The sequence below is a fragment of the Lipophrys pholis genome (genome assembly GCF_963383615.2).
Source record: "Lipophrys pholis genome assembly, chromosome: 8".
Lineage (NCBI taxonomy): Eukaryota > Metazoa > Chordata > Actinopteri > Blenniiformes > Blenniidae > Lipophrys > Lipophrys pholis.
In genome coordinates this window covers 22,423,811-22,440,033 of record NC_137630.1, presented here as the reverse complement: position 1 = coordinate 22,440,033, position 16,223 = coordinate 22,423,811, and the positions used below count along the sequence as shown (strand labels likewise).

Genomic DNA, 16,223 nt, shown 5'->3' with positions numbered 1-16,223 from the left:
CATTTCAAAATGTATTTATTTGTGACCAGATCACATACTAACAGGTATTACTGTATGTACATCATGTCAGGTATTTCATAAAGACCAGAGCCAAACTTGACAAAATCAAAGAAAGTTGGTTTAATAAATATGTATGTGGTCATAATACATTCCCATTCATTTCTATTTACACTTGGCACCAAAATAACTAATGAGACGCATGGTCTCGAGACTGAACCTGCTGACAGAGAGGCCGGACGGCAAAAACCAGTCCTCCAGGAGGTACAGGACGCTTGGAACAAAGTCCAAATAAACAAAACACAATTCCAACTTAATGACTGTTGTTAAAGAAAAGAATTTTCACTGCAAAACGTTAATTTTAACCAGACAACCATAACACATTTCCTTAACTGCCAATTTGCAGAGCAGAATAACGACACTACACATGTACTTAGTGATTTCACTGCCAAGAGCAAATAAAGTTGTATCTGGTAAATCTAGTCATCTCCTGAAAAAAAACAAAAAACAGCACCATTAATATTGGTGAGGTTTTTTTATACACCACATTTAAAAACAACAGGGTTGGCCACAGCTCTGCACAAGAGCTGATAAAAACCCATCCACACAATTTATGATGAAATAAACTCACAAAGGGACAAAAATATTTCAATATTCTAGGATTCTAGGAAAAATAACTGAAAAATATACCTATTAGTAATAAGTCAACATTCTAAGCAGAGGGATGAGGGACGTAATTCACAAACATACCATATAGATGTGATCTATTGTAGAAATCACACATCTCTCCCAACTTCTCCCTGAGATAAACAGATTGTGACACTTTAAAATTGCTGAGCCATCCATGTAGTTTTCTCTTAAATTTACCTTTTTTAAATTTTATTAATTTTTTATCATTGTTCTTTTCAGTCTCATCTGTAATCTAATAAGTGTAAGCACAACATCAATGCCGTAATATCTCAATATCATAATATCTCATGACATGGTCTTGTTTTTAAGCTCCTGAAATTGAGAAACAAACCCCCAAATCATCTAATGCGTTACATATTAGGTTAATTCCCCTTTAAGAAACATTTCTTTGCCTAATAATTGTGATTCTGGACATCACACAAGTATTTATTTTTAGGCTTATTGCCCACATTTGTTTGCTTGTAATTGAATAATCTTTCAACAAAACAAAACCATACATTCCTTGATTTGTTGTTTTTTCTAGCAAACTAAACTCCAAAGGAGTTCAGGCATCATCCAGAAATCATATTTATTAGATAACTGTCTTTTATATCAAGTGTAATGAGTTATTTAGACAAAAAAAAAGACCAATGGACTACAAATTGGTGGTATATACTTTGTAAGAAGTGAATTTTCTACAGTGTAAAGATCCCTACCTGATATTTTACCTGAGTTTATTGTTTGTTCGAGTTTATAAACTTTGGCTACGATTCACTTGTTAACATGTAAAAATGTAAACAGTCAAACACATTAAATATGCAATTGTTATTTTTACAAAGCAGCTCAAAGCATAAACAATCAGAGTAATCTGGAATCAGGAATTAAAACTACTGAATACTGAAGTTCCTTCATTTCAAATCCGAAGTATTTCACAAAAATACCTAGTTCAGATTCTTGTCAACACAAACAATTTCTAATGAACTGTAAACCATAGTAGTTTTGGTATTGCTTGCAAAAAATTACGGTCTGTTTAAAAAAATAAAATAAAGGTATTAAAAATGTTCCTATCAAAACGCACACAGAAGACATAGTGAACTTAAATAGATGGAGATTTGTGAAGGTCAAATCAGATTTACTGAGTTGTAATCAACGAGGTCGACACGATGGGCATCTCCAAAGATGAGGAAGACTACGAGACCCAGAGTGTTCACGACAGTGATGAGGGAGAAGATGGTGGCCCAGGAGTGTGAGACCTCGATGAGGTAACCTGAGAGCGAGACCAACACCAGTCCTGTGAAACACCAGAGGAAAGACCGTTCAAGGTCACGACCAGTGTTTAAATATGAGATCATGTTTCTGATGTGATTTCTAAATAAACAAAAGTTTCAAAACGTACCCGAAAAAGCTCCCATTGTGTTCATAAAACCTGTCACAGAAAAGAACATTTGAGTGAAACGAAAGGAAGAAACAGATTGTTTGAGGGAAACTGAAGGATTGCCTGTGAGTAACGTACCGTAGAGAGCGCCTGCGCATGACGGAGTGAGGTCCTGAACATTCACAGACACGCCGCTGCAACAGAAACAGCAGCGTTAACTTATAGTTACACTTTTACAACAAATGTAAGATTTCGTGCGACTCTATGTCGTGTGGTAACAATAGCCTTCAGACTCCTATTTACACCTGCTTCTTGTTCATGCTATGTTTGCTATGAAACACCAGAGAATGAAATCATCAAACATACCTGCTGGTGAATGTTGACGCGCCCACAGAGATGGAGACGACTGTCACAGCAGTGCAAAAGGAGACTCCTCCAGCCAGAATGATTATAAACAGACTTGATACACCCATGGCAACGAACTGAGGACGCAGAGATTGGCAGGTGAGACATTTGAAGGCACAGCTTATGAGCAAAAAGTAAACCAATGTCACAAAACCTTCAGACATACGACTGAAACTCCTTAAGAAACTCACATCGCTAAATAAATACACAGCATTGGCTAGATGGGATATTTGTGTATAAGAGCTTCCAATGACAGCTCGTAACGTTACAGAGGAGACCGTTGTTCCGCATTTTTCAAAGAAAGAAAACTTGTAAGGCTTGTAATGACATGTTTGAAACAGCTGGTAAAAAGAATTCCTGGAAGAATTCTTCAGTAACATCGGGTAAAACCTCCCCCTGCACTCCAGGCATCTCGAGCAACCACACAAGTAACAATGCATCACTAGGACTGGATTCCTGCACTTACTTGTGTCGTTTTTCTCACAAAAGGTAAACCACAACCTGCAGAGAGAAAACTGGTGTCAACATAACTTTGTTTTACTGAACAAATTGGGATTGCTTGAAGAAATACACATCTGTTATACCTTGGCTGAGGAGGAAATCTGAGAAATATCCTCCAAATATTGCTGACGGTATGGCAATCACCCAGGGAACCATATTGTACACCCATCCCTGAAACAGCAAACAAATCAAATGAGGTGTTATTAAAAACAGAGCGAGTTAGTTCAGTGTCTGAAGTGTCTAAAGGCTCTAAAGTGAGGGTCAGTCAATGATTGATTGATTAATGGGGGCTAGTTCAGAAATACCTCGGCTTGTGGAAATGTTTCGTTGAAATATGTCGGCAGCCATGATAATAAAACAAAGGATGTGCTGCACATGCACATATGAGCAACCACCATGGCCCTGAGAGAGAGAGAGAGAGAGAGAGAGAGAGAGGGGGGGGGGGGGAGAGGGAGAGAGAGAGAGAGAGAGAGAAAGAGAGAGAGAGGGGGGGAGAGGGAGAGAGCGAAAGAGAGAGAGAGGGAGAGAGAGGGGGGGGGGGGGGAGAGAGAGGGGGGGAGGGAGAGAGAGAGAGAGGGGGGGGGGGAGAGAGAGAGAGAGAGAGAGGGGGAGAGAGAGATGGGGTCAGAATTTATCAGCACATGTAAATGTGGTTCTAAATGAATGAAAGAGGAAATCGGTGGTACCAGACAGGTGTCTTCTTAAACAGACTCAGCCAAGGAGTCCTCGACACGCTGCGCTGAGGGTTCATCTTTCCTTCCTTCTGCTCTGGGAGAACTTGACCTGAAGCACATTGAACAGTGGACTGAGGAATGCAGAACGAAGCGACGGTTTCATTTCATTACAACTGTGCTTGATGCTCTCTGTCTGATCCTGTCCTGAAGAATGTTTTGTTCTGTAAAAGTGATAAAAGTGTAAATTTAACATTATGCGATTCTTACAATGCCTCATTTGCTCCATTAGAGGCAGGTTTTGGGTCAAAGGTCAAATGTTTGATACCGGTAAGTCAGAGGTTTTGATAAATGTTTCAGGAGAATTTAATCTTGGGTCAATCCACATCGACTTAGCAGTAATGTTGATGTGATTATTATTAATACACCTAACAACACTAAACAAACAACTCAACAGTTTTAAGCAATAATCTTCTTCAGATTCTGCGATGGTACGACGTTAAATGGAGTCTACAGAAAACGATTGCTGCCTGAAAAGAGACACAGGAACTACTCTGAAGTTTTAGTAATGTTTAGAATTAGAAAGATTTGATCCGTTAGATACTATGTCTGTCATGTACTGTCAATATAACATATTTATTGTGCAAGCCACGGCTTGCAAAAATTTAGGAAAGACCATATTTTCTGATTTGTCGCCATTGACATCATTTGGCTTTTCTCTGTTAAAATGAAAACAATGGTTGTCATTTTTCTTGCTTATTTAATGAATAAAGGCCGCAGTGGACCTCTAAGCTGGATGTCATTTTCAGTCAGAAGGCGACGAGGCTGTGTGCTTCTTCCTGTCTAAACTATGGTCTGATCACTTTACCTTTTATGAAACACAGCCAGACCACGAGGACCCAAAGTGAAGACATGAAACCGGTACAATAGAAGACACTTTCCCAGCCAAACCGGTCGAGCATCAGGGAACCAATCCCTCCAGCCAACAATGTTCTGGAAGAATGAAAGGCATCCGAAATCAATATGGGTTTAAATATGAACTGGTGTGTGTGTGTGTGTGTGTGTGTGTGTGTGTGTGTGTGTGTGTGTGTGTGTGTGTGTGTGTGTGTGTGTGTGTGTGTGTGTGTGTGTGTGTGTGTGTGTGTGTGTGTGTGTGTGTGTGTGTGTGTGTGTGTGTGTGTGTGTGTGTGTGTACCCGAGAGCGGAGCCACTGTGCATGGTGCTCATTAAAAAGGCTCTGTCCCCCTTCATCACTCGCTGTGAACACAGGCTGGCCAGAGATGGGAAGAAAACACCTGGAAGACATCATGAGAGGATTTATCTTCCATCTGTGAGCTCAGACAACTCCGTCACCTCATCTTAGCAAAATTTGAACTCAATCCAGAGCCCGCCCAGACATATCCACACAGAAAATGATTACGGCGGCAGTGATGGAGCCGCTATTCAGAGGACTACTGCAGGATTTTAGAACATTTGTTCATGTTTGGCAGCTAATTTGGCACAAATTCATTTCAGAGTCCTGCTCGGCTTAATTTCACATATGGAGAAACAGCTACGTTTAATTCAAGATCTGAGTGTGAAATACACACACACACACACACACACACACACACACACACACACACACACACACACACACACACACACACACACACACACACACACACACACACACACACACACACACACACACTTCCTGTTATCCCCGCTGGTTACCTAGCAACTACTCTTAATAAAGCACAACTTCCCATGTTTGATTTTACTGCAGTCAAATTGGATTTTACTGGCGGGCTGCTCTACAGAGGAGATTTATTTTATTATTTAGATTTGATTTGATCAGTTTATACCTGTATTGGGAGAACAAGATATCACTTTATTTAAAAACTAAATAAATAAATAAAGCACAGGCGCATGATACTTAAAAGAAGCTAAAGATTTACACAAATATACCTTTTAATTTTGATATGACCTAAGCCTAGGTCCTCTGTATGCATATAAACCTTCAAATTTAGTTGTCTAACAAAGTAATATTTTTACTGAATTCTGATATCTCTACTTGCTTTTTCAGTATAAAAATGTAAATGATGAATCAGCACCTTGAGCTCAGATTAGACACAATGCTGCTCTGGCTGCTCACTGTTTGTCGCCCTCAAGGCCGGGCTAAAGAGAACATTCAGTTTCCCTTATGTAGAGTCTTTACGTCACACTGATTTTAGTCTTGTCAACTACCTTCAGGCAAGAAAGTTCAGATAAATGCATCCCTAAAATAGAAGCTTTAAGCCTTTACTTCCAGGGCAACAGGAACCAGGGCCACCACTCACCCTGCAGGACTCCCATCAGGAATCTGGCCACAGTCGTGAGAGCCAGAGTGTGTGAGCTGAGGTGAACGAGCGGAGGAGTAGCAAGTGTGATCAGAGTCCAGGAGACTGTGGACATGAACAGGACCCGCTCTCCTCCAATCCTGAGTAGCAACAAGACAGGTAACAAATCAACAAACAGACCTTTGATTCACAAATGCACTGAGATATTACAATCAGGGCGGGTGGGAAACAAAATCTAACCTCCCGTCTTAATGACTGATGTGGCTTCACCGGCAGATCAGACTGAATTCAGACACAGATTTTATTTTGAAATTGAGATAAAAGGGGATTTCTAACGCTTAGGATTAGTATGGTTTAACCTACGGCTCGATATTTTAGTTTCCTAATCATTGCCTCTATGAAATACACCACATTGATTTCATGATACAAAATTACAAGGTTAATTGCATGTTTATGTAACCGTAAGCCAGAAATATTGTTGATGTGAGCCAACAGTACTAACCACTGAGACAGACGCTTAAAGAGTTACTTACTTGTCACTGGCGTGTCCGCCCAGGACCTGTGTGATGCAGTATCCCCAGAAGAACCCCCCCAGAGCCAGCCCAGAGTCGATTTTACTCCACTGAAACTCCACGGCCATGGTGACCACACAGATCGGCATGGCCATCCTGGCACAGTAAAGCAGGCAGGTGCCGATAAACAGCATCACTGTCCATTTCTGAGCCAGAGCTCTGTGAGGACAAGTAGACACACACACAAATACAGTTTCTGAATGAAGTACATTTTCTCAGACAGTCTCCAAAGAATGTAACGCGAACAGGACGAATGTGAAGACAAGGCCACACCGCTAATGTCAGCATTATCGAGCAGGTCAAACAGTTGAGCAACAATACCAACCATCATGAATACACATTATAGAATATATATTAATACTGTGGTTTTAAGCACACACAAAGACAGATGTGTGCATTTTAGGGTCCTGTGCGATACTGACCCATCAGGTAAGCAGCAGGAAGATGATGCCCCCCAAATTTATTCTGCCTAAGAGGAAAACAGCCCCCTGCATGCAGGCAGTGTTTCTGAAGAACTACCTTGAGCATAGAAATACAAAAAGGGGTAAAACTTTCACACGATGAAGTTTGACTTCACTAGAAGAGCCAGAAGCGTCTGAACCAGACTCATCATAAGATCAGTTCTTAGGTCTCCAAAGTCTTGAAGGTCTTTCAGAAGCTTTACCGAGAAGAAATAATGCATAAAGAATCAAAAGGTCAGTGTGGTGCTGAGGTGTCTAATCCTGGTCCTGCATGTTTTCAGTGTCTCCAAAGCTACAAACACATTTAAATCTGTTAAACGACGAATCTTGAATGAGCAAGTCACCTCCAAGCGTTTCACAGAAGTGAGAGGTCAAACTCATGCAGGACGAGGAACCTCCAGGACCAGGATGAGACACATCCTGTGTGCAGTATTTGCATTTGTCAGTGGGCTGTAACCTGCGGAGCCTCATGTCACCACACTGCATCTGCAGTGGCCCCCTGTGGCTTTTACCCCTAAAAACAAGCTGCTCTTCATAAGAGTTTTATTTAACTTTGATCGTGAAGATAGCAGATCAGTCAGTATTTGCAAACAAAAAAACTAAACAAAAACAGGAACACCAGGTTCAGTGAGGAGCTTTGTCTCGCTGATTTGATTAAATGAGGAGCACTCTTAGTAATGCTGCATCACAACTCATAGTGAGAGCAGATGCTCGACTCCAACATGACACTCATACTGTACAATATGCCGTCCAACCTGAACATAAAAGACTTCCGTCTTGTTGTTCCCAAAATGAGAAATGCAAAAATCACCACACCTTCATGTAGCGTGTGCTGTACATCGGCATGATGTGAGACACTAAGCTGAAAGGTGCATGTTAATGCTCCGGGTAAATTATTATGAACCGTCACTGTCAGGACCACGAGAACAAACAAACATGTTGGCCTTTAAGTGGAAACTGATGTCAAATCTGAGGATCCGTCCAAACAGGACATCCATGAGACATTCACACAGAATCCTGTCAGACTACTAAAGGGTTAAAAACGTGCAGAAACATGCATCCTTGAATGTCACGTTAAAGCGAGTACAGTACACAGAAAGCCAACTTAGTGTATTTCAATCACATAACATTGGATCAGAGGAACTTGAACAGACACAAAATGACAGAAGTGTTGCTACAAGCCATGCTCCCACAGGAATCTGGAGTGGAAACTAAACTGCAGCCTTGTTTCCGTCTAAATCTACTCCTGTGCACTCACCTCGGCCACAGGTCTTTATTCGCCGAGTCCTTCCTGGCAGACGAATTGGGTCGATATTTCTCCTGTAAAGAACCATTTGCGTCCCTCTTGTTGTCTATCGATGTGTGATTGCCAGCCATTCAGTGCACACCGGTCTCCTCGCAGTGATCTGTGCCACTGTCCCTTGAGAGGTGTTGCTTCAGAGGAACAGCGTATCCTCAGGCAGACGAGCCAAACAAGTCAAACTTGTTGAAACAAAACTCAACCTGGTTGTGATTTTCTGTACCAACAGTAGAGGTCTTCCTCGGCCATGACGTAACCATTTGCATATTCCTCGAGAGAATAATTGCATTTCTGAATCAAGCTTGGGGAATTTAGTGTTAAAGTATTTGTATGTGTGAAGAAGAAAACATAAACGAAGCAACACCAGTTCTTTTATGGTTCACAAAAGTTTTATTGTAATAACTGCAAATCTGATCTTAAAAATGTGGAATAATAAAAGATGTGAGCTTTCCGGGTCTCAGTATTCATCAAAGCCAATATCTATAAAGACAATACAACCTTAGAATAAATTAAGGATGAACAACTAGCAGCAAGTTATTTTTTTTAATTATATCTATATATTATATATTTATAAAAGTAAACAAACAAAACAAAAAAAAAGAAGCACAAGTGCGTTTTCCCAGTGGAAAACAGAAAGTTAAGCACATGCAGGTAAAGTGGAACGACTAACTTCTTGAAAGGCATAAATCAGCTTTAAGATGCTTCAGATCAGTGATTCTCAACTGGTGGGTCACGACACTAAAGTGGGCTGCTAAAAGAAACCACAAGATAAAAATCGTCATAACATCGGCTCATCACAAAGTAAGTTGACGCTTGCTTACATAGCCAGTCGAGCGTGACGGTTAGGATAAACACCGTGATATTGAGGACATCAGAGCGTTCTGTGCAGTGAAGTGTTGACAGGTGAAAGGTGGAAGATATCAAATCTGAAGAGGAAGTACAGGTCAGTAGAGAGAAACTTTAATTCATTCAAGAAAAAAAGGCGGAATTACTAAAGGGAGGATTTGTTGCTTGAATTAATCACGGGTTCAAACTGCACAATTTTATTTCAACGAATCTTCTCCTGATTTAAGTTGTGGCTCGTCGTTGAGGGACGACGGTGGGTCCAAACCCAGACCAGCTGAGAATCACTGCTTTCAGAGTAGAAAGATCTCCTTGTCTTGGAGATTTTTATTGAATCCATTTCAGTCGCATAACCGATAACCCTGTCGCTTGCTGCGATCTCGTGACGCAGATCTTTCCTCTCATGCTGCGCTGCGACTCGCAGCACGTTACTCAGGGCCCTATGTTTTCAGAAATATATATTTAAAAAAAATATATATATGAAAATGCTTCATGAAATATAGATCAAACTAGAGTCCGTCTGGGAAACGCAAACAAATTCTATAACTGTGCCGAAAGGCAAATGAAATGAAGCACATTTCATAGAGTTTCTGCCTCGTGTTGGTTTGTACAGGTGGCGCTCGGGTACAGCGGTGACTGGAGGTCACCTGTGTAGTCAATTTATCGAGAGCGGGGGGTGCAGGCGCCGATCCCAGCTGAATATCTCGGGGCGAAGGCCGGTTATACCCTGGACTGGTTCAGTTCATCACAGGATAAACAAAAACTTCACACGCGATCATTCACACCTATTAGCAATATAGAAGCAGTGCAACAGAAATAAATGCTGGAGAGAGAAAAAAATAAAAATAAAGCTTTATGTTGAGATTCAAGTCCAGAAACTACAACATTGAAACGGTTGGATTTAGTTTGGAGCATTATCTGAACGTCTCCTGAAACTTAGGAAGAATAAACCACATTGGGGATTTATTCTGATCACTGATGACAAGATAAGCTTAAATAGTTCAGAAGGATAAAAGAACGATGCAGAATTAGAGAAGAAAGTCGATGGATTTCATAGGGCCCAAACTTCCCGGTGTCTGGACGCCACAGACAAGCGTACTGAAGGCAGTGCACACTGGAGAGTGGGAAAAAAGGCCTCCGAGGCTTAACGCCGTCTCTGATTTAAACCCGTCTGTCTGGACTTTCTTCACCGTCTCAAACGCACGCGAAATGATGAATTTTCAAGGCAGCCCATGTTATAGACACGTCTTACGCGTACAATCAAATTTCATGGCGTGAAAAGATTGTTGCGGACCATATAGCAAATTGCCTTGGATCATCATAAATAAAAATCATTAAAGTGTAGCCTTTTTCTTTTTTTTTTAAATGCCTTTTTTAATTTTTTTTTTAAAAATAGTCATATTTCGTTTATGAAATTTTGATTTTAAACTCTACTGCAGTAGACTATCTCAATCTAGACAAGCCTTCGGTGAAAAAGGACAATTATATCTCTGCTGTACCGCCCTCTTTCCTGGGGCTCCTCAGTTTGAGCCCCACACAGTATTTACAACATCATTAGCTCTCGCTCTGACAACATAAAAGCCTCCATTGGGAAAACGGTCACAATAAATAATACTACCAGTTTATGTTTCAAAAAGACAAAATATAAAACAGCAATTTGAACTTTGTTGTCACCAAGATCTAAAAACCCAAGATCTTTAATTAAACTAAATAGTTTCTGTCACTTTGAAATACAGCAATTTACAGTTTGCACAATGAGTAAAGTGTCTTATGAATGAAACATGAGAAAAAAAAAGAAGAAAAAAAAACATAGCATTTGTTTATACACATGTTACCTGGTTGTCACACAGTCACTGACTGATAATAAATTAAGGGGACGTGGAAGGCGGTTGCTCTCGTCTGCTGTGTTCACTTGGGGTCCTCGATGGTGCCCGTGCTGAGGTCAGTCATTTTGGGATATTTGACCTTCTTCTGGTCCAGCTCATTTTGAGCCCAAAGAAGCAACTTCAGGAGTTTCGCCAGTTTGGGCGTCGACTCCCTGTTTTCATAGTCCAGCACAGCTTGGTTGACCTCGCTCCACACCTGTGCAGAGATGCACGCAACAGTCAGACCGAAACACACTTTTCTGGTTAAGTTTCACGGCCTAAAGTCACTGCAGCTGTGCAGAGAAGAGCAGGAAATGTCATACAGCCATACAGCTAACCATGACATCCTTTATTGCCTGGACTCCTGGAGGCAGGTTGTAATATCTGGCCAGCAGATGATTCAAGTCCTGAAGGTTAAGAAGTGTGGTCTCCAGATACTGACTGACGCACACTGGGAATACACCACCAATGCTGTCGTCCAGATAGATGTAACTTCACTGTGGTTAGTATAACGAGGTATAACGGAAGGTTTACAGTAAACCAGTGTGTTGCCATTCAGCTTAACTCCAGTGATGTTCACAGTCCTGTTGGCTCGACTGATCCAACTTTTGGACTTTTTGTGGACAGGGAACTGATCCATTTCAGGGGCAGAAATGACATTATCACAAATGATCACATGTGGTGTATAGCAACATGCACTAGAACACTTCCTAATAGCAAATCATCAGAAGAAATGTCAATGTGTGTCGAACGTGATCATCACTTCACAAGTGGTGAAGAATCAACAAAGAAAAAAAAGAATTGGGCAAATTGAAAGATATGACGCAGAAAAATTGGGTGATTAGGAAGTTAAAGTGATGAAATATTCTTAATTAACATTCTAAAACTTCTGACAAATGTCATCATGAACAAAAGAAATGAGACTTTAGTTTGAGGACCGGGTTAGGAAATAAAAGCAGCCCACCTTTTGTCGCTGCATCATGTTGAGCAGGTCTCCAAAGGGCGACTCCTCCGGGTTGTCGAAGGCCAGCAGAGCGAGCGTTCGCTCCATCTCAGTCAGACACTCCCGGCTCTCCTCGCCCTGCTCTGCCAGCTGTGTCTGAGCGAACTCCAGCGCTGACTCAGTCTCTCTTAGCCTGATTAGCTCGATCAAATGTTGCTGCTGCGAGAGGGAAAACCAAACACAAGCGCTGATGTTTGCTTCAAGCTCCATCTAATATCCCATCAATTCCCTAATTAACTGGGAAAGGCATAATCTCATCATGCACAATGGCAGGCTGGATTATAAAAAGGAGCTATTCATTTCAAGCAGGAGATTGCACTCCAATGAACAGCACAGTATAATCAAAAGCAAATGGTTCAGACGTACCTGCAGGTGAAAATACAAGTATCGATTGGTGTCGAGCAGCTCTGGATGTAGACTGTTGATAAGTGCAATAGCTTCCTGTATCTGGCCCTTCAGGATCATCTCTCGAATCTTTATCCTCTCATCCAAAGAGTCCAGGTCCACGCTTGGCTCGATACCAGACTCCATCCGAAACTTCTCCGCTGCCTCTTTGAAGCCCTCTTCAAGCACAAAAAACACACACACAATGTGGAGAAATGCTGACTATTACACAAAGATAATAATCACGTGATTTCACTATTTCTTCCCAGATTACCAGTGGATTTTCTCCAGTTACCTTTGATTTTAAACTGATCACACAGCCAAAACATGAGAAACACTTTCACCTGTCACACATTAACAAACTCCTGTTCTACACAAGAATGTGGAAAAAAAACAAACATCAGAAAAGCTCAATATCAATACTGTCAAATGTTACGATGAATAAATACTAAATAGAATTGAATCACGTTATTGTAATGCAGGTAACACTACGATGCATTTCCAGATTACTGGTAATATATGTTCATACTGAGACTGACATCAAGAAGTGGCCAGTTCCTTTCATACATTTTATTTTATTTGTGCATAAAACTGTGTACTTTACAAATATAGTGGAAAAAAAGACGAGGGGCTATTTTTGCCTTTATTACTAAAAACAAACAAACAAACAAAAAAACCAAGTTGTTGGGTCTTTAAAACAGAGATCAGTGTATTCCAAAGCCTTGAATGCAGCCAGTAACATACTGTATTGTCCCATTCATCAGTTCACAACAGAAAGATAGTTTACTATAAATATGCAAATAAAAAGTAGGAAAGAATTTTAACTTAAGTATTTCATCATGAAGAAGACTAATGACAAGTTGTCCCATCGTAATTCCGATGATGGATTGAATAGAAATGAACTGTCTCACCTGTGACCAGGTAATTCATAATGAGCCGGTTCATGTCCGCCCTCTGTATGTGCACATTGTTTAATTTGTCCATCCACTCTTCTTTCGTGATGTCCTCTGGCTTTTCAGCATAACTCATCATTGGGATCCTGCAAAAGGGAACGAAGCCATTGGAAAACCGCAAAACGTGAGCAAGGCTGACACAGCTCGGTCACATTTTGTACCTGCACGACCACAAACCGCACACAGCCGCAGATTAAAAACACAACACGGACATGGAGGAAACCCGCTCTCCCGACAAACACCACTGAATTAATAACACGCTATTTCTGGAGCTTTGGCGGCGTTTCGCGGTGGCGGACGTGACTGAAACGAGACGGGGGGGAAATTCTCCGAGGCTTCCAAAACAAACTGCCATGGCGGGTTAGCCGCGTTCACACAACTCACCGCGCGCGCACAAGCTCCGGAGATTACCGTTCCTCGCGGGCGTGAGAAGTCCGTGATAATTCAGCAGTGCACGGTCCTTACCGGGCTCCGACGGGGGTCTGAAAACAAGAATAAAATGCGGACAAACAAGACAAGCTCTTTCGCGGCTAGCTAACTAACCAAGCTAATGTGATAACCTCGCGATACGAACGTCACACCCGCGCGCGTTCCCATTGGCGGATGCTGTGACGTCACGGTTGCCGAGGAACAGTCCGGTCGGTTAAACGACGATAAAAGGGGATAAAATGAAGATTTCTATTCGAATAAAATCCGGGAACTGATTCATCTCTGTACATACAACCGACAGTTTAGCCTCTTCCTCATCCAGACATTTATTTCCTGATATAATCTGAAATCATGGACAGATGAAGAAACAGTCGGGACGAGGGCATCACACATGAACAGCCCCCCACCCTCCAAAATAGTCACATTGTCTATGTTGTACTTTTTTTTTTCTTTTTGTTTTTTTGACACCTCAGTTTCACATTTCTGTCTCGCCAAGCTCTCTGAGAATCAGTGATCATCATAGGTGTCTTTTTCTTTTCTTTTTGGATCTACAATGGCAGCAGTGGTCTAGATCTCCACCAAGATGACAGATACAAGTAACCAGTGTTTTCCAGCTATGCCCAGTGAGTCCTGGAGGGATTCTGCATGTCTGTGGGTCTTGTCAAGAGTGAGTTTCACAGATGCAGGTGGGGCTACCAAAAGAGTCCTGAAGTCTGGTCCATCCTGTGGCCCGTAGCTTGGGATGTGACGCCCAGACACCAGATGGATGGCACAATGGCCGCCAACCCTGCAGTTTTACATTTTTCTGTTTCAGATGAGATGAAATAAGATGATTCTTTATTTTTTCAACAATGGGAAATTTTGCATTGCCGCTGCAGTGCGTGAACGGTAATCAAAGAGTAGCAATGAATATGAACAATAATAAGAATAATACATATCAAAGACAATTAAATAAAAACAATATATTAACCGTGACAATATTTTACATTTGTGCATGATGATGTTGGTAGCGATATAAAATATACCAGGGATAATGTTATTATTGCACAGAATAAATGAATTAAATATATGTTATCTATGAAAATTATTTATCGTTGTGATGGTTTTACATTTCTTGGATTACTCTCTTTGTATTTAGCTTGGTGTTGTTGTTTTTTGTGAATCTCAGTGGTTTGAGAATTTTTTTCAAAGCATAAGCACATTTTTTACTATTAATATTCTATTCATTATTTCATTATATATTAATAATAATGTTGATGATAATAACATTAATTAATAGGAATCCAAACTCATGTTTGTCACTGCAGTGGAGGAGAGAAAAATAATAGATATTGTGAATAAATGTAAAAGCAAGACATCAATTGACTGTGATGGTATAGGTATGACAATAGTTAAAACGGTTATTGAAACAATTCTTCAGCCTCTGACGTGCAATCTGTTATTCCAAACCGGGAAATTCCCAAAAGAAATTAAAACTGCAGAAATCGTCCCACTATACTAAAATGGAGACAGACACCAATTCAATAATTACAGGCCCATTTCTCTACTTCCACAATTCTACAAAATCATAGAGAAGCTTTTCATTCACAGATTGCACAAATGAACCTACAAACACAAACTCCTCTCTGAAAGCCAATATGGAATCAGATCACAAAGATTAACGTCGCCAGCATTAATAAATAGAAATGTGCAATGTGGGTGTTAATAGACATCAAAAAAGCATTTGACACAAATCATGACATAATAATCAAGAAACTGGAGAGTTATGGTATCATGGGGTGGGGGTAGTTCTACAGAGGATGAAAAGTTATTTAAGCAACAAACAACAGTTTGTGAAAATGGGAGGGAGGGAGGGAGGGAGGGATAGAATGATCCAAAACATATCAGAAATATCAAAATTTAATGAGAGGTCTCACAACTCCTGCAGAGACTCACAGTCACTGTCTACATGTATATAATAAAAACTGAAAAGTAGCATTAAAGTATTGTATTACTGTACAATGCAGTACTGTGAACTGATCCAAAATTGTTGAGAGGGAATAGAATAGAATAGAATAGAATAGAATAGAATAGAGTAGAATAGAATAGAATAGAATAGAATATAATGACTTATTTATCTCACGGTAAATTATTGCAACATAGCTCCACACAGAACTAACACAGAATAAATAGTATTGAAGTTGAAATGTCAACATGACAGGATATAGTTAATTAAGTGTTATTAAATATTATTATATACAGTTAATAAAAGCAGTGACTGGTATGAGCATAAAATAAAAAATGGCGAGGTCACAAAAGGTATCCCGGAAGCTTCACACTATACAACCAATCTATGGTCGGATTAATGTCGCCATCCCTCTTTTTGCACGATTAAAGTGAGTATTTCTGCTCCATGTCGCGACCGCTCCTCTCTCCTCCTCCAGCATCCTCCTCGGGAGCGCGCACGCTGGGTCGCGGGCCTCGCGCGGCGGGGT

At 40.7% G+C, this 16,223-nt stretch overlaps 2 protein-coding genes across 3 annotated transcripts; both read right to left on the bottom strand.

Annotated features, from left to right (window-relative positions):
* On the bottom strand, positions 1–8,437 carry LOC308113276 (voltage-gated purine nucleotide uniporter SLC17A9-like). 2 transcript variants are annotated; one of them, XR_013935549.1, is made up of 14 exons: positions 8,231–8,437; positions 6,473–6,670; positions 5,940–6,079; positions 4,814–4,913; positions 4,487–4,611; positions 3,634–3,730; positions 3,253–3,349; positions 3,031–3,118; positions 2,913–2,947; positions 2,408–2,523; positions 2,180–2,235; positions 2,063–2,092; positions 1,019–1,957; positions 1–781 (listed from the first exon to the last, which is right to left on the bottom strand). XR_013935549.1 is itself a non-coding variant. In XM_080469382.1 (13 exons), the coding sequence occupies exons 1-13, from the start codon at positions 8,347–8,349 to the stop codon at positions 1,788–1,790; spliced, it is 1,371 nt and encodes a 456-aa protein (XP_080325508.1). In that variant the 5' UTR covers positions 8,350–8,433; the 3' UTR covers positions 1–1,787. The 2 variants fall into 2 exon arrangements, 1 of the variants encoding a protein (XP_080325508.1); XM_080469382.1 differs by having other exon boundaries at positions 1–1,957; positions 8,231–8,433.
* Positions 8,438–9,950: 1,513 nt separating this feature from the next.
* On the bottom strand, positions 9,951–13,903 carry LOC308113801 (glucose-induced degradation protein 8-B homolog). Its single transcript, XM_080470278.1, has 5 exons — positions 13,705–13,903; positions 13,279–13,406; positions 12,350–12,546; positions 11,945–12,142; positions 9,951–11,197 (listed from the first exon to the last, which is right to left on the bottom strand). The coding sequence occupies exons 2-5, from the start codon at positions 13,397–13,399 to the stop codon at positions 11,024–11,026; spliced, it is 690 nt and encodes a 229-aa protein (XP_080326404.1). The 5' UTR covers positions 13,400–13,406; positions 13,705–13,903; the 3' UTR covers positions 9,951–11,023.
* Between the last annotated feature and the right edge of the window lie 2,320 nt (positions 13,904–16,223).